At 45.7% G+C, this 18,762-nt stretch overlaps 1 protein-coding gene across 1 annotated transcript in view; it reads left to right on the top strand.

The window, feature by feature from the left end:
* The window catches only part of KIF5C (kinesin family member 5C), a 149,652-nt gene that overhangs the window by 71,414 nt on the left and 59,476 nt on the right, over window positions 1-18,762 (top strand). Inside the window, exons 8-11 of the mRNA XM_045861229.1 lie at window positions 920-1,044; window positions 4,007-4,111; window positions 4,447-4,595; window positions 15,685-15,833. Coding sequence (XP_045717185.1) covers window positions 920-1,044; window positions 4,007-4,111; window positions 4,447-4,595; window positions 15,685-15,833 — 528 coding nt within the window. The remainder of the gene's footprint in view (window positions 1-919; window positions 1,045-4,006; window positions 4,112-4,446; window positions 4,596-15,684; window positions 15,834-18,762) is intronic.

The following is an 18,762-nucleotide window of genomic DNA, read 5'->3' as shown; positions in this document are numbered from 1 at the left end:
GTAGAAGGAATGTATGTCTTAATCCATGACTTCCTTAAGCATGGTTTATTTATTTATTTATTTATTTATTTATAGAGAGGGAAGGGAGGGAGAAAGAGAGAGAGAGAGAGAAACATCAATGTGCAGTTGCTGGGGGCCATGGCCTGCAACCCAGGCATGTGCCCTGACTGGGAATCGAACCTGTGATGCTTTGGTGTGCAGCCCGCGCTCAATCCACTGAGCTACGCCAGCCAGGGCCTTAAGCATGTTTTCAATATTACTTATAAGGCAACACTCCAAATGTGAAGAAGATGGAATACATCAGGTACAAATCATGATGATACAGGCCAAGGGACTTGAAGTGAGGCAGGGAAGGAAGCTGTGAGTGGGTCAAGGAGACAGCCAAGCTACTATGGGATGTTGGAGGATGGGTCTTTAAGCAGAAGTAGAGAATCTGTGTCTTAAATCATTGACTAAGATTTTGATTAATTTCTTTGCTACCTAAAGATATTTAAAATCTTTAATTTCAAGAATAAGCATTGTTTTAAGAAGAAATGGTGGTCTCAGGTAATTTTATTATTATTTTATCTTATTTTTTTAATTTTCAATTTAAGAGAGGGGAAGAGTGAGAGAAGGAGGAGAAAAACATTGATGTGAGGGAGAAACATCGATTGGCTGCCTTCTATATGCGCCCCAACTGGGGACCAAGCTGGCAACCCAGGCACGTGTCCTGACCGGAAATCGAATCCACAACCTTTGTTTGTGGGGCGATGACCAACCAACAGCCACACTGGTTGGGCTGTCTGAAATAATTTTTAAAATTGGGTGAATTTTAAAAAATGGAGCTATTAAGCATGATTTCGTTGTGCTTTTTAGATGAGGGTCTTGCTACCTAAATTTATGTGCTCTTTGTAGAGCAATAAACTGTTTTCCTTTTCAGACATGAATGAACACAGCTCTAGAAGTCACAGTATCTTCCTGATTAATATTAAACAAGAGAATGTAGAGACTGAAAAAAAACTCAGTGGGAAGCTTTATCTAGTTGATTTGGCTGGGAGCGAAAAGGTAATTGGTTCTTTATTTGTATTAGCTGTAATTTCCCCCTGTTACTTGCTTCACTGTGCAATGGTATAATTTTTATGCTTTTCTATTTCCTGGTTTTAAAGAGCTTTTAAAGTTTCTGATGTTGCTCCAAGATGTTATTAAATTTAACCTTTGTTTCCTGCTCATTCGTTCCTGATCCTAAAGTCCCCTATTCACATCACTGGAGGCGCTTTGAATGCCAACTCTGATTTCTGCCTAATAGGCTCTGATGATGACAATATGCCAGTGTGGGTGTGAACTTAGCTTGGCGAAGCCAGCTTCACAAACTCGGGGGGACATGCACTTCTGAGGGAAGGAGACAGCTCTGTGTTGCCCCAGACTCAAATAGGCCAGGAAAGGGCATGGGGCTGGAATGCAGTGGTCCTGTCTTTGCCAGCAGGAGTGTTTGCTGGGAGGTCTGGAACCTGGTACTCTCCCTGCCTTCCCTGAATCTCTCTTAGTAGGCATGGAGATGGCGTCTCACGTGGGCAGCCTTGCTTCTTCCTTCAGATTCTGAGGCCTATAGCCTGTGCTATAGCCACAAGCCCCAGCCTTTCTCTGGTTTTGGCAGGGCTATTGTTAGGCATCCGTGTCCTGTCCGATGTTTACCTCGCAGTGGCTAAGGCCATACTCCAGACCAAATAGGCCTCCCAGAACCTCCCATCTGCCCCCTCCAGCCTCACTTCCATGGCACCACCAGAGGCTCCTGTAGCCACACCCTGGCCTGGGGAATTCTCCCTTCTTGGGCGGCATAACAAAGCAGGTCCATGTGCATAATACCACACGGCCTCTCCACCATCACCGACTTTCTCCATCTGGGCCACCTGAAGCTCAGTCAGTCTTCTGAACTGTGGGGTTGATCCCCACCTAACTGTACCCCACTAGTGAGTTGCCAGATGCCAAGTGATAGCCACTGATGTCCCTGTAAGTAATGGCTACTTGGATTGTTCTCCTGTATGCATTTGTAAAGCTGTGATCAGCAAATCATCTGGATATTCCTGGTTGGGAAATTTTACTGTATGGGCTTGTAGCTTTAAATAGACACCCACCAGAATGGGAGTAGGGAGCAGCATGGCTTAGTTCCAGACTGACATTGGCAAACGGGATCCACTTTGCTGCCACACCCACCGTACGGGTCCAGATCAGGAGTCCAGCTGCCCCTTTGCTCGTCCCCAGCTTGCCCTCTCTTCCTCTAGAGCACAGGGATGGGCATTGAGGGCCTAAATGCAGCTGAAAATGCTGCTAAGTGCTGGCAGTTCAGAGTGGCAGCCTGTCCTCTGTGCAGGGTTGATAGTTCTTGCTTATGATATTTATGAGGCATTTTAAAGTTGTGGTTCCACACGCTGGTCCCCCTCCCCCCGCCTCACATCTGTTTTCCTTTGCTCTAGGTGCGTCTACATGAATGTGTCAGTGTGATCTAGTAGAACAGAACTCTGGGCTTTAGTACCCTATTCCTCTAAATGCTATTTTTCCCTGAGGCCGGCAGTCTGACATTTCTGGAGCTTAAATTTTCCTCGTCTGTAAAGAGAGGTGATCATACCTGTCTTGCGTATTTCTTGGAGTTAAGACGCTCAAATGTGAATGCGTCGTAATGCCCTGTGAATAGACTCTTGTTATTTGTGGCCCGTCAGCTGTGTTATTTCTCTATCTGTGAGCAGGGACACCCACACACAATTTCCAGAGAGATGAGAATCTGTCCTTTGTGCAAAAAATCTTCCCCTGGACATGCATTCATCTTTGTTGTTAGGAGTTTCTCCTTGATATGTAATTGAAACCTGTCTTTGTGCAGTTAAAAATTACTTCCTCACTTTTCCTTCTTTCGACAGCTGCTGCTGACCCCGTGTTGTTTGTCCATCTGCAGAGCTATGAATCATGTTGAATTCCCCTATTTTCCAGCATCTGTAAACTGCTCTCTCCCTGCAGCAAATAATATAAATACAAAATTACCAGTAATCACACAGCAGTGGAGGAACTGCGCATGCTCCCTCTGGCTACAGAGGAAAAAAGACAAATTCTCAGCGTGATACACATTTTCTTTACTTGTCGCACCTAAACTAAAATGTTGAAGACATAGCAGCCATTTTTGTAAAGAGCTCTAGTTGAATGTTTAGAAAATGTGCATGTTTCTGAGGCCACTGGGTTTGGGATCCAGAGTGAATACTGCCTGGGGGTTTGTCATTGCTGTGTCTTCCTGCCTTGGCAGCCTGGGCAGCGTGCTCCCCTGGGAAGCGTGCTTCCCTGAGCAGAGTACGTCAGCTGAGTGGGACTGCCACTGGCCTGCTTTGATTCCTTTATGCAAATGCAATTTTTCAGAAGTTGATTTTAAAGTCCTTTCTAGTTCTCTAAACTATTAATTTTAGTTAAAGTTAAGTGTTAATGATTAAAAATGTAGTTTTTTTCTTTTGGATAACTGTTCCTTTTTTTCCTTGCCCTGGGTAAGTAGGGAAGGAAGAGAGAGTCTGGACCACCACCACACCACTCTTGTCCTTTGCCCGAAACTGGAGTTTATAGTTTGTCCTTTCCCAGTGTGTCCTTTCACTGTGGCCCACACAGCGTTTCCCCCTGGAGCTCCCCAGGGTTGTCTTCCGTGGAGCCTGCGGTACAGTGTCCCAGGGCCCAGGCCGGCCTTTTCCTAGAGACAGCACTTTTAGAGCCTGCTTTTCCTGGATGGATGTCCCCAGGGGAAGCATCTGCTGCTCTACCACTTGAGGCATTCCAGCCTTTCCCCTAAAACCTAATTGAGAGGAAAATGACGAGAGAGAACAAACCCCCAGCCTCAGGCACAAGGGAAGGTTTTATCACTGCGATTCTTACTTACTTTTATTTTTCCTTGCATCCAGGAGGATTCACCCCTCCCCACTCCCATCCCGTAGCCCTCCTGTGAACTGGAATTTTCTGCTGCACTGTCGCTGTCCTGTGCTGCTCACTGATTTCTCTTTCACAGGTCAGCAAAACTGGCGCTGAGGGAGCTGTTCTCGACGAAGCCAAAAATATCAATAAGTCTTTGTCTGCTCTTGGAAACGTGATCTCTGCCTTGGCGGAAGGGACAGTAAGTGATCCTGTCCCCCACGTATTAAATGATACTATGAAAAGTCGCCTTTTTGGGTCCATGTGCTCTTTTCCATACACTCCAGAGATTTGGCTGTTTTTGTTTGGAGAGGGACAGAGGGACTCTTGGTTGTGGGCGCCTTGCATGCTGGGACACTGAGTCCACTGAAAGGCGTGAATGGTGATCCAGGTCCGAGAATGGGCGTGCTGAACTTTGGCAGGATCCAAAGAACACACCTTTTGAAGCTCAGTGTCTTCATCACTGACTCGCTCCCTCTGTGAATTTTTTTTTTTAGAATGAGCTGTAACAGCCAATACTTTTTTTCCCCTAAATAGAAAACCCACGTGCCCTATCGGGACAGCAAGATGACTCGGATTCTTCAGGACTCCTTGGGTGGGAACTGTAGAACTACCATAGTTATTTGCTGTTCTCCTTCTGTCTTCAATGAAGCTGAGACCAAATCAACACTGATGTTTGGACAAAGGTGGGTGTGGTCTCTTGTTACCCATGCTCTGAGCCGCGTCACAGGTGTTAGGAGTGGCGAGGGGCTAGTGTCAGAGAGGAAATAGGGTGAAGGGGACATGTCACTTGTTACTAAATTGCACCTAACAGGTGATCTGTAAACTTGAGGCATCATTTACTGAAGCCAAAGGAATGATCATGTTTTGAAATAATGGGCAGGAATGTGCCAATCAATAAAAACAACACTCAGATTTACTATAGATGTGATTATTGGCAATTCAGTGGAGTGTTACTTTTGTTCTTAATGGAAGTAAGTCAGACTGTCAGGTTCACAGGATTTTAAGTGTATACAGCTCAAGATTGGTAACCACCTTTAACTCTCCGATATTTAAGATTTATTGCATAGGTGCTGATAGAACAAGCAGAAACTTAGATGAATACAGAGTAGTTGCATAAATATTAAAATGGGGAAAGCAATCCTCATGCAGACCCTGGGGTAGGAGGTACAGAGTATATGTTGAGGAAAGGGGTAGACAGCAGCCCTCTTCTCATCTTCAAAATGTCCCAGCGAGGTTCCCTAGCTGTCTGGGCAATGTTAATAGGTGGGCAGCAGGACACCTCAGTGACCTAGAGCAGTGTTCACATGTGTGGGTTAGTTCACATGGTCCTTTCCTTTCCTGCCCAGCCCTCCCCATTGCCCAAGGCCTGACCCTCTGTAGTTGTGGCCCCTCAGTATCCTGTTAGCGTGGCTGTCTCAGGTGCTGGGTGCTGTGGACTTGGGTGATCTGAGCATCTTTCATGCTCACTGGGCTGAGCCTGGACCTCAGGTTGGGAGATATGGAGTCCACTGCTGTCATTCCCTTCAATTCTAAACACTTGTGTGATCTTTAGACTGGTGACCAGCCCCTGTGAGCTCTAGCTTCCTCATTTTCAAATGGATACACAGAACGCTCCCCCTGCTTTCCTCCTGGGAATATGCTGTTTGGTTCTACCTGAGAAATAGTTTAAAATGCCTTGAGAAAGGACAGATGGGGGTGGGCATCCTGTATGGGAAATTGTTGTGGCTTATTTAAACTGCATTAAACCCCAGTCATTTCCTGAGTCCCCAGCAGAACATAGAATTAGCCAGTCAAGGCACTGTATTTAGGGATGTCTAAATAAGTAATAATTACACTGAAATGTTGTAGAACTAATATATTTTTTAAACTTGATTTGGGTTCCTTACTTCCTCTCAAATCACTTCCCCGGTTAGCTAAATGCTTACTTAGCTCAGTGGATTTCAGAAGGATAACACCTTCTTTTCTCAAGGGTCACAGGGTACCCATAAACCAGGACCTGCTCTTGGGAAACACAGGCTACTCTGCTGATCACCCGGCCTGCCCCACTCCCCGGGTTTCTTAGCCTTAAGCTTTAAGTTTCCTCTGAAGACATGTTTGAACAATGTTTAAAAGGAAATACCTCTCTTAAAAAATTCTTACCTGCAAAGCAAAAATCATTTGAACCTTTGTAAGCCAGAGTTATCCTGGGGCATTGGGCTCTCTCTCTCAACGCGGCTGCCATTAGTGGGTGTTTGCATCTCTCTACAGGAAGTGTCAGGTACAAGTCCAAATGGTTACTTTCTTCCCCCTGATCTTAGTGAGATGGTTATTGTCATCTTCATTATCATTAGCACTTGTTTTTAGGGTGTAGCATGTACCAGTCATGTCAGAATCCTCCTAGTAATTCTATCAGGTAGGCATTCTCTTGCCTTTGTACAGAGGATGACATTGACGCCTAGGCTCAAAGCCATTAGGTGCCGGACCTGAGGCCACACAGCTGGTAAATGAGTAACCTGTAGGATGTCACAGCGTGGAGACTGTGCTATTTGACTCACAGCCTTTTACATCCAGGGTGCGTGATCAGGAACCGTGAACATTGGCCTCTGGGGTCAGCAACTCCAGTTTTGAAGCTCAGTCCTGCTACTGACCTGTTCTCTCTCTCCTTCTCTGTCAACCTCAGTCTCCTCGTCTGTGGGGAGATACGAAATAACACCCACTTTTGAGAATTGCTGGGAGGCTTAAATGAGTTACTTCAGTTTTTACTTAGCACAGGGCTGGCATGCAGTAGGTATTCAGTGATTGCGAGTTCTCCTTCTCCTCCCTCTTCAGAAGGCTTGAACGATCTGATGTGTTGAGGCTTGGGGAAGTCACAGCGATTGTACAGGATGGGACTGTAGTATAATGGACAGGACAGAACAAAGTGGAATTAGAATTAAGTTTCTGGAACAAATAATTGAATAAATACTGATGATAATTTGGGATTCCAGGAAATAAACAGTATGCCAATTATATTTTCAAATGAAATAGGTTGGTCCATAGTCTTTTAGTAGAGGCATCTGGAGACTGGGCTCTGTGAGGGCAGGGACTGGCTTTATCACTGACATCCGCTGCTCCAGTGAGCACCCAGCACAGCGAGTACACACTAGGTGGTCAGTGAGGAAGTGCTGCTCAGATGCATGGATGGATGAATCTAATGCGTATTACGCAGGGTTCCATGGAACAGTAGGGCACTTGCTGAGCTGTGACACCGTTGTGTCTGGTGTTTGGGTGGGTTCAGATCTGGTTTGTTTTCCAGCCCATACTTAGAAAGGTATGAGGTTTTGTTCCCTTCCTTCTGTCTCGGGTTGGTTAATGGATTCTTCTAGGAAACCTAACTTCTTTATGGGGCCAATACTTGCTTTGTTGTTAAATATACTCATTGAACCCAATTACACAGTGGACGTGAGTCTGAACATCGGATTAGACATGGCATCTGATAGCTAATGAGATTAAGCACTTTGAACTCGGAAAAGACTGCTGGGCACATCTCAAATTCAGTGTAACGAGTGTTCATTATATTCTTGTTGCAGGGATGGCCAAACCTTAGGGCAGCATGAGATTCCTTAGTTATTCCTACTCGGTCTTTCAAGTACAGGGAGAAAGGCCATGTTTGTTGCTAGGCTTTACTGCACCGATACTCTGAATAAAACAATAGCATATCCTTTGAAGCAGGAGAAACAAGGCACAGTGTACAGGGGCCGAGGGCAGCCTACCTAGTGAGCACTCTAAGACTCTAGATGAGGCACTGGAATGTAAAGCAAAAATTCACTGCGCTCTTTCTTGGTTTCAGTGCTGAATCCTGGCTCTCCTGTTTGGTCGGGCCTATCTCTTTTAGTCCCCGGGATGCCCGGCATTGTGCTAGCAAAGAAGTGGGAGCCATTTTCTGTGTTCTCAGGAGCTTTAATTCAGTCGAGGAGGCAGCGGCTAGGTTTCCGGAGGGCAGAGAGAGTCAAAGCGCAGGCTCTGTGGGAGGGCCGCACGCTCGCTCCCTGTGCTCCCTGCTCTGAGGGTTGGGCGCTCAAATCAGAGCTCCTTCGTTGGTCTTTTTCTCTTCTGGCTCCCAGCGTTTTATTTTTTAGTCTTTAATTACTCTTCCAAAGTACTTTTATAGCACTATTCGAGAAGGATATTTATAAGTTTTAAAAGTATGAGCTGAAATCACCCAATTATCTTGGAAGCCTATTTAATGTGCCTTGGTGTGGGGTGGTGAGGAGGGAAAGGGAGCGCTGGGGGGCGGGCCAGTCCGTGCAGAGAATCGGCACGTCTTTGACACCGAGACTTTTGATGGATCTAGCCTGAATAATTTAAAGGCTTTATGTGTATGTGGAATAAGAATCGATAATTCAGGGAAAGCCGTATTCTTTCTTTTATTGTGATGTGTGCATTGTTTTTTAGTAGCATGCTCAGTTTAGTGGCAGCTGGATTAGGAAGAACCAAAGGCCCAAGGGGGTGCGTGCACAGTCCCTGTCACCAGAGCATGATAACAGGTCCCCTGCAGGGCTAGAGTGAGCACTTCGGCCAGTGGGCACACTGGTGACGGGCAATGGGAAAAACCGAAATCACCCCATTGGGGGGCCTGTTGCTGAAACACCATTAGGGCTCATCATTGCTCTGGAAGGGAGAGAGAGATACTGAGGGTGACAGAGGTTTGTTAACCAGAGACCAGATTCCCATCCAGGTTGGCCACTTCTTAATGTTTCTTGGGAGACTAGAACTTTTCAAAAGATGAAATATAAAAATTCCTCTGTTCCTACGTCCCCCACTGGCAGGCAGGAAAATGGCCATTGCAGCGAATGGGAGGGTGCCTCCCAGCAGTTGGGGTCCCAGAAGGGAGGTAGGGGTTTTACCTGCAAATGAGGACTCAGGGCAAGGTGAAAGGTGTGACAGTTGATGTGCCGCTTGCCCAGGCTTTAGACCCAGTTATTTAATCAGGCGCTGATCTGGGTGTTGGCATGAAGGTATTTCGTAGACGTGGTTAACACCTGCCATCAGTTGGCGCCAAGTAAAAGCACATCAGAGATCCTGCCGTTTGCGACTGCGAGGATGAAACTTGATGGTATTACCCTAAGTGAAATAAGTCAGATGGAAAATAACAAAAATCGTGTGATTTCACTCATGTGGAATATAAAACAAAAACAAAGTGAATGAATAAACAACAAAAAATAAACAGAAAGCAAACTTAGTGGCCGACAAAAGATCAGCAGTCACCAGAGGGTCGGGGTGGAGGGAAGGTGAAGCGGAGGTCGGGGGGGGGTGTCGGCCGTGGCGTGGTGAGCACAACATGGAGTGTGCAGATGGTGAATTAGAATGTCGCACGCCTGAGACTTGAACGGTGTTGGGAACCAATCTTACCTCAGTTAAAAGAAACCCTAAAAAATGTAAGGTGTATTTCCCTCTATAACAGAGGTGGGCCTCATATAATCAGTTGAAGGCCTTACGGTCAAAAATGAAGGTTTTCTAGGGAAGAAATTCTCCCCTGAGACAGCAGTATCAATTCCTGCTGGAGTTTCCAGTCTGTGGCCTGCCTATGCCTTCCAGACTTGCCGGTTTCTACAATCACGTGAGCCAAGTTCTTTAGATAGATAGATAGAAAGATAGATAGATAGATAGATAGATAGATAGATAGATAGATAGATAGATAGATAAATGTAAGAAATGTAAGGTGTATCTTTTCTATCATAGGATATATACATGTATGTATATGTGTGTAGATACATATATGGTATCTCTCTGTCTACTCCTCCATCATCTGTGTATGTCTATCCAATTGGTTCTGTTTCCCTGGGGAATGCTGACTGATAGAGAAGGATGCTTGCCTACCCCGTACCCCACAGTGGGAGGATCTGGGTCTCTCTCTCTCTCTTACACACACCATTCATAGTACAGAATCACACATTACAGATTTAGCATATGCATTGAAGGTATCGGGTTGTCTAGAGCTCCTTGTTCAAATGCCAGTACTGTCCTGAACTCCTGGAGAGGAAAGGGAAATGCTGAAAACAGGAAGATAGGGAAGTACAAAGAATAAACGTCTCCCTGGCTCCCCCATGGAGGATAAGATGGTTAGAAGAAACTCCAATGATGCGTAGTCAGTATGTGATTTAGGACTGACTATGGCCAGAAAGTATGAGTAGAGGCAATTACTGAGGCATTAAGTGGAGGTGGGATTTATCATGATGTAGAATGATGTGAACCAAGTGGTTCTAGGACTTTCCGTCAACAGGGTTGATTCAGGTGCCAGATTACAAGGATGTCTACGAAGCATCGTCATGTATGGGGGCTTAACCCAGGTGGTGGACTTGGGCTCAATCAGCCGTCTTAGGAGCCTGACCATATGCTTCTGCACGTGTGCGCTACACAGTCAGTGACAGCGGCACGTAGAGGAGCTGGGAGGAGTAACAATGCTGCTCAGGGACAGGGGAGCAGCGTCTCCCTCCTTCTGTTCCTGAGTGGAGCATGTCTCTGGCCATCCTTTCCCGGCTTACCCGTCTCTGTAAGGGGATCTAGGTAGAAGATGTCCCGTGACCTCTGCTGTGCTTGGTCTGGCTTCTCCAAAGGTGATTAACATCCGTTAGCTTTGGGGTCTTTTAAAAACTGGGTCCTGGTTCCCTCCCTACCGGGAGAAGATACCTGGGGCAGACCTAGATTATGTATTATTTAAGTGGTGTTTCTGCAGCAGGCTGAGACAAAGAAAACTACAAAATGGATTTCTGATAATTACACCCTCAAGAATTGGCTCATTTGTGCTAAATGGGTCTTGCTGTTAGGTTATAAACCTAAGATTAATTAAGGTTCTTTTCCTAAGTAGCCTTTGGTTAGGATTTTACTTAGAGTCTGCTCTGGCTGTAACTGTGGAATAGGTGTTTCTACAAACAGCTTGGCGCCTCTAGGTGAAAAACCTGAAGGTCTTTGGGAATGAATACCTAAGATACTTTTGTGCTCCTTTGTGAGTGATCAGGTCACATTGGATTAATCAAGTGTCACCACAGTGAGACTGACCCACTGACTCATAAATATGATGCATGAGCAGAAGTTCATGGCAGAGTAAGGCCCCTGTGGATTATTGGCTTGTTTTCCTGTGTCAGGGAGATAGTGTCCTGGAACTACAGGGCTAGGTGGTATCATTGCTGCTACGTAAATTCAGCTAGACAAAATTATTAAAAACATTTCTTAATTTCTGCTACCCCGTTGATTTTTATGTTTCCTTGTGAGCCTGAAACTCTTTTGGAATCAAGGCTGGGCATTGTGTACGTGCACGTACTCACAAGTCCCCACACTGTGTCCACGGGCAGTGGTGAGTGCCCAGGGTCCATGCTGAGAGGCTGTGCTTGGACAGAGTCCAGATATAGTGCTGTTTGGTGTGATTACAGCTAGCAAGTCTGTGGCAGACTCCAACATAAATGAGCAAAGAGTGTCAGAGCTGGAGGACACTTGGGCATGCTCTGAAGTGGACAAAGCGAAAAAGCAGCCGCTCACCACCTAATCTACACTGATGGCAACCTTCACATAGGACGAAAGGGTCCTGTGAGTAGCAACATTAGATAAAACCTAATCATGAGGCTCTTTACTCTAAATTTTCCTAAAGTTTATGGTTAACAGCAAAAGGGATTATAGATGTTCAACATCCTTTTACTCTAGGTCTCTTAAGGGAATAAGGGACTGAGACACTCTATTTCACTTTGCAAGGTGGTTTCGAGATTGTAGATGAGAGAATATTTGTTCTATTATAACTCCAGCCCTGGCTGGTGTGGGTCAATGGATTGAGTACCAGCCTGTGAACTGAAAGGTCACTGGTTTGATTCCCAGTCAGGGCATATGCCTGGGTTGTGGGCCAGGCCCCCAGTTGGGGGCACATGAGAGGCAACCGGTGGATGTATCTCTCGCACATCTATGTTTCTCTCCCTCTCTTTCTCCCTCCTTTCCCCTCGCTCTAAAAATAAATAAATAGAATCTTTCAAAAAAATTGTTTAATTAAAAAAAAACTTCACACATGGAAATTTAATATCACTCTTAATTACACTTATTCTGTGATCTAGAGATTCTTGTATCTGACTTGGTTTCTTTCTTCATCAGTTTCCTTTTTAAACTTATTTTTAATTGAATATAACATGCTTATAGTAAAATACATAAACTTAAGTGTGCAACTCAGTAAATTTTTACATGTGTATACACACATGAACTACCACCCATCTTAGAAAGGTTTCCCTTGCATCCTCCTAGTCAATACCCAACTCTCTAGGGTAAGTATCATACGACTTCTTTTAGCATAGATTACTGTTGCCTGTTTTTGAACTTCATGTGATTAAAATCATTCAATACTGTTTTGTACCTGGCTTCTTATAGGCAATGTTATATCTTTGAAATTCAGTTCTTTGTTAGGTGTAGTAGTAGTAGTTTTTTCTTAATAGTTACAGTATTCCATTGTATGGCTGTAACATGCACATACGTATCCATTCTGCTGTTGATGGAGTAGGTTCGTTTTCATTTTGAGGCTATAATAAATGAAGTTACTGTGACGTTCATTGTCATATTTGTGGGTGAACAAATGTCATCATTTCTATTGGTTATATATTGTGTTGGCCAAAAAATGTGTTTAGTTTTTTTAGTGTTTTTGGCACATTTTTGTGTGTGTGAAGTGCCTGTTCAAATTTTTCCCAGTTTTTCATTGTTTGTCTGCTTTTTTTCCTTACTGATCTATAGCAGTTATTCTGGTTAAGTCCTTGTATGTGTTATGTGTAACTTCTCCCACTTTATGGCTTATGTTTTTAACTTCTTTAATGTTGACTTTAAATGAAGAGAGATTTTTCAATTTTAATGAAGTCAACTTTATTTTTTCTTTTATGTCCTATTTAAGAAATCTTTGCTTACTCCAAGGTCTTGAAGAAGATATTTTCCTGTTTTCCTTTAGAGGCTTTATTGTTCTACTTTTCACACATGTGTGTGACCTGTCTGGAGTAGAATTTTCATATGATACTGGGGGAGTGGAGAAAGGTCGTCACTCCACCCAGTACCGTATAGTGGAAGGACCGTTCTTTCCTACTGTACTGTATGGGCACCTTTGTTGTAAGTCAAATGACTGTATAGTGGAGTGTGTTTCTGGATAATCCATTCTATTTCTATTCTAGAGTTTCTGAAACTGGTTTTAATTACTGTGATTTTCTAATGTGTTGGTATTCCGTTTTATAACTTCGTTCTTTAAAATTATCTTTGCTTTTCTTGACTTTTTTCATTTCTCTAATATATTTCAGGATCTGCTCACTTGTTTCTGTACCAACATTTGAACCTCCTGGGATTTTATTTGAAGCTATTTTAAATCTGTAGAACAATTGTAGGGGAATCAACATCTTTCCCTCTCAATGTTGTCTGATTTCTTCATGTTCTACCTTTAGTGGCTAGAGAGGCATGAATGAATTCTAGGCCAGTGGCAGGGGACATGGTTTCCCACCCGCATTCTCCCAATAGGAGCTGGATTGTCTTCGCTCCACTCCCCTGGATTGTTTCTATACTGTCCCTGCTCTGCTCTGCTCTGCTCTGGGCCCTGGGCCAGTACAATGGTCTCCCTTGCCTCTGGCTTCCAGTCAAGTTTGAGTGGTTGGGGAGGAACATGGACAGAAGGATAGAAGAGCGTAGGGTCAGTGTATCAGTTTCTTGCCTCTTTCCCTGTAGGGTCACTTTGGGTTGGTTGTGTCCCTAGGCTAAAGGTGGTCACCGCTCCCTGGGGGCAGCCTTCCTTTCGCTCCCTCCCTCTAGGACCCCTTCAGCCTAAGGGTGGTGACGGCTGCGGGGTATGCATCGTCTTGAGTTATTTCCCAACACCCCTCCCAGGTCTCTGTTAAACTTCCCAAGTCAAACCATTTGAGCGGGCCATCTGGTCCCTGCTGGGACCCTGATTACTACAGAAGTGGAACAAACCTAAGTTCCTGGACAGCTGAAAAGAACTTTGAAAATGAAGACCAGTCACACCGGTGATAACCCTGCTGGTTCTGCTCACTGAAATGTGCTCCTGGCTAAACCTGCCCGAGTACAGCAGAGAGTCTCTATTTCTCTCTTTCTAGTATCCTTAGAAGACATCAGGAGACTCTTCATGACTTAAAAAGTAAGGTTAGTCACCTCGAGGTGCACCCCTAAATGTCTACAAGCATTTAGAGCCACGGGCTATTTTTCACTTTCCGACGCTCTAAGTTGAGAATGGATGCTGCAGTGTTTGTGTCTGAGGAACATCCACGGCACCGCCTGAGGATGCTAGAAGGCGCAGTGAGAGCGTCAGCCTGGCAGAGGTTTTAAAGTGGTAATAAAATAGCCGCCGTTTGAAAAATTAGTTGAATCACTTCGGGGGACAGCAGCCTTAAGTTATGGCAAACGAGGGAGAATTATACTAATTCTTAAGTGGAGTCTTCCATTGAAATCATGTAACTCCTCTTTTGACAGCTGGCTTATTTAGTTGTCTGCTTTAGGAATTAATTTTTGGAATGAGATCTGTAGTGCTGGTGAGGACTGACGCCTTCTTTCACTGGCATAGAAATCCCGTCCAGCATGGCATCTGATGGCAGCAGTCACTGGCCGGGCTGCACATCAGGTAGCGCTAGCAAGTGTGACCGAGCCCGGTGAGGAGGGGATGGGGAGGGGACAAGGAGGGGTGTGAAACGGGACGTCCACAGCGAGCGAAACAGGGCCCCACATCTTTTAAATGAAATGTGTACCTTCTTAAAGAGAAAGGAGTAAGTGGAATTCTCCCATAGCCAGTTTTCTTTTTAATTTGACGTATTTGTGTGTATGTTCCTTCTACACGTAACCAGTCAGGCTTTCGCTGTTAGGAAAAGCTGGAGCTGCCAGTGCCTGTGCTTGCGCCAGCTGCCCCCTTGCGTTGCTGTCCAGACATCCACTCTGGCATTGTCCCCTCTCCCACACCAGCGTGTGCCCCAGCCAGTGTGCCCCACCTCTGTGTTAGAAGTGGCAGATTGGTGGTTTTGTGTTTGTCTCACATTTTGAAAAATTGTTATAAACCGAGAGACACAAAAATCTCGATTTTTGGCCCTTCGTGAGGAACAGGATGACCTGAGGATGGTGGCCCTCCATCCCTCCATGGTAAAAATTGGCTGTGATGGGGGGTGCTCAGCGGGGAGCCACGGCTTCACCTGGCCAGCCTCACTTGGTTCAGGGCCCCCCGTCCCCAGCCCAGGAGGCACGTGTGGACACGCGTTCAGCACATCAGGGATGACTCTAGATGGCATGGGAGCAATGGTCGGTTGTGTTATTTCAGTGTGTGTATTATTGGTAGGAGAGGCTGCAGGCTCTAAATGGCCAGAGACTTGGTCTCATTTGTCTTGGTATATGCTGTGTTTCATAAATGTTCATTGAATTGAAAAGAAACTATTTAAGAAGAGGAATCTGGCAGTGGTATGAAGATGCCCAAAGGAGAATAGTGAATATTTGAAAAAAGGCTCTAACTGTAGGTCAGGCCTGAGAACACAGATCAAGATGGGGATGGCGAACAGAGAAAGAGGTGACCCTGAGAGACGATTTGAATGAAAACCCAATGAATCTAGAGGGAAAGGAGAAGAGGAAAAGGCGAGTTTGGAGCCTGAGAAGTAAGCAGTGCCGTTAGTATAGCTAGGGGAAAGGCGGTGGGTGAAGAGTCACAGTGTCCCTCCGGCTCTCCCGGCCCCAGTCATTTGATGCAAAAGGAATATATTTACGATTTAGCTAATGCTAATAGGTGTGCTCAGAATCTTTCCCTTACATTTTTAACCTCAGGGCTAAGACTATCAAGAATACAGTCTCTGTGAACCTGGAATTGACAGCGGAAGAATGGAAGAAGAAATATGAAAAAGAGAAAGAGAAGAACAAGACTTTGAAGAATGTTATCCAGCATCTGGAGATGGAGCTGAACAGATGGAGAAACGGTGAGGAAGAACGGAGAGGGAGAGGGAGGCACGAGCGTGTGCTCCTGTTTTCCACGGCTGTTGGCTTCCCGGGACACATGGGAAAGAGGGATGATGGGGAGCTGGGTCCTGCCTTGCAACAGCTGCGTGAGCAAGCAGAGGTTTTCCGATTCCTAGCTCACAGCTCCCCACCCCTGCCTGTCACTTGTCTGACGTCTGTTCTTAGTGTGGGCAAGTGACTATTGGCAAGATTGCCTTGATCTATTTCCAGCGAGATGCCCCTCTGTCTGTTCCTGTAATTCACTCTCTGGAAGCCATATGTGCGGGTCAGAGGGCAGTGCCCGAGACTTTGTGGTTCAGACTGCTGTGATTAAGTGAAAAATGCCATTCTCTCCTTTGCAAGTTTTATAGTTGATTCGAGGTTAAAGTCACCTCTGGTAGATATTTGCTGTTTTTTTCCCCCCAACTCTTCTTCATGCTCTGCTTCTTCCAAGCCAGAAATAGAGGGCTCCTACAGAAGCCTGGTGCTAAAATGAAGTCTTAAAGGCTCATTTCGTGACTAGTTTTTCTTTTTCCCCAAAGCATTCTCTTTGGTTTCTTCTACTCGGAGAGCATATCTCAGAGAGCTGACATGCAGAGGGTGGGTGGGTTGTGGGTGAGGCGTTGACGAGGGGTTTCCAAATCTAAGTGCTGACAGATTACTTCAGTGGTTTTAGCATTGTGTGGAAGTCAGCAGGTAGAAGTCTTTTTTTATTTTTATTTTTTTAACTGCATTAAGGTAGGTTGGTATGTGTGTTGGGGGATAGTGGAGAGTCGGAGATTGTTCTCCGGATTCTTCACTTCCGTGTTCAGTGTTGATTTCAGGCACGGCCGTGGGCCTCCGTGTTGGGTAAGTACAGGGGCCTGGGGGCTGCTGTGCAGGGTCAGGAGGCAGCCTGCCTGTCTGAGACTGCAGAGTCAACAGCAGATCGCCTTGTGGTTATGTTTGCCACGGCTTTTTGATAGGCAGGGTGGGGTGTCAGGGAGCTGCTGTTCAATTGAAACTAATTACATGACAAACCAGGATTCAAGAGAGGTTCAAGAAATGACCTAGTAGCCTAAATAACACGATTCTTTTCTTTTTGGGAGATTTTCTAGCTGCATATGTGTTTTGAAAGCTGCTAGAATAATTGAATAACTCAGCACCTGGGGCTGGTGGATGATTCCTTGTGATTTGGCAGGAGTAGGAGAGTGGGGAGGGATGTTTGGCAAAGCAGGGAGCAGCCATGTGAAATTTTGTTCTATTTCTGGGATCCTCTTGGGTCAGTTCTCTGCTGGGCGACTGGAACATTCAGTAAAGCCTTTTGGTAAAGGGAGGGAGGACTGGCCTTAGAAATACTGTGGAGTGGGCAACAGACCTTGTTTTTTCTCTTCTTTCCTGTGCCCTGCCAAGCTCTAATCTTCCAGTCCTCCCTCCCTCAGTCGGCTGTGTTCTCTGGGTCTGCCCTTTCCCCTGTTCGCCTGGCTCACCCCATGCCTCGTGTCTCTTTTGGGTGCTCTCCGCCTGCTCTTGGACTTTGCACTTGGCATCATTTTAACTGCTTGTCCCACCACCTTGCAAATATACTCAGAAATTCACCGTTGTTCATGCCCTATAGGGTGAGATCCTGTGTACCCCCTTTTTAAGTTCCATAACTTGGGGGAACTAATGTATGATTTCGGGCACATGATGGCCTTCCATCAGTGCACGTTAAGTAAACATTAGGCAGTGCTGGAAACTGAAGGGTCAGCAGTCGGACATGTCTCTGCCTTCACGAGCCCACAATCTGGAACGGGAAGTAGACTCCAGCCAGAATCTAGAAACGTGTAATGTTGGTCTGCGCTACATGCCAAAAAGGGAGGGTATACGGTGCTAAAAGTTATTACAGCAGGGGGACCTGACCTTGACAAGATGTCAGTGATGGTTTCCCCCAGCAAGCGACCTATTGAACCAGATCTGAGTGAAACAGGCCAAATAGGAGGTACAAGGTGGGGGTCAGGGTAGAGTGGGGGCAGCCATGTTTACGATACCCTAAGGAGTGGGAGTGGGGAAACCAGTGTGGAGAGCTGAGCTGGGGGAGCATGGCTTGAGAGGGGCGGGCGGAGTAGGCAGGTTTGTCCTGTGCAGGGCTATGCAGTCCTTGTTCAGGGTTTTGGTCATTATTTTGGAAGCAGTGAGAAGCCATTTGAGGATATTAAACTGCAGATACATGGTCAGATGTACATGTTTGAATGTCCATTGACTGTGTTGGAGAAGGGACTGGAGAGGGTGGGAGGAGGGCCAGGAGCTAGGGTGGGCATCTGGGGGTGAGGCTGCAGTAGCTGAATTGAAGGACAGGGTGTCGGAAAGAGGGGTCTGTGGGGGATGGAGTGGCAGGGCTTGGAGAAGAGTTGGTTCTGGGGAAAAAGTGTGTCAGGGTGCTGGCTTGCTGAATTGGGTGGAGGGCAGAACCATGCAGTGGGAAAGGAAGCACCAGAGAAGAACCAGACTGGAGACAAGGAAGATGAGTAGGGGACTCTGGGTTGTCTGTGGAACATTCCAGGTAAAAGTATCAAATGAGAAGTTAGGTCTGAGGTTCCAGAGATTAGAGGAGCTACTTGAACTAGAGGGAGCAGTTTTGGGCATAGGTGGGGTGGTCCCTGTGGATTATAGTGAGAGAATAGAGAAGAGAACAGGGAGACACCCACCTCCTGTTACCATGTAGTCATCGAGTGACTGATGGGAGAAGGGAAATCCGCAGAGCCCTCCTTTCCTTCCAAGCTAACATATGCATTTTAAAGGTGATTTTTCTGGAAGCCAAAGTTGTTCTTTTTTTTTTTTTTAATATTTTATTTATTTAATTTTTTTTAGAGAGAGAGGAAGGGAAGGAGAAAGAGAGGGAGAGAAACATTAATGTGTGGTTGCCTCTTGCACGCCCCCTACTGGGGACCT

This window comes from Phyllostomus hastatus, unplaced genomic scaffold (assembly GCF_019186645.2).
Source record: "Phyllostomus hastatus isolate PE091 unplaced genomic scaffold, TTU_PhHast_1.1 phas_contig_1, whole genome shotgun sequence".
Classification (NCBI taxonomy): Eukaryota; Metazoa; Chordata; class Mammalia; order Chiroptera; family Phyllostomidae; genus Phyllostomus; species Phyllostomus hastatus.
Note: the sequence above shows the minus strand (reverse complement) of the source record. Positions and strands in the feature narration are given on the sequence as shown.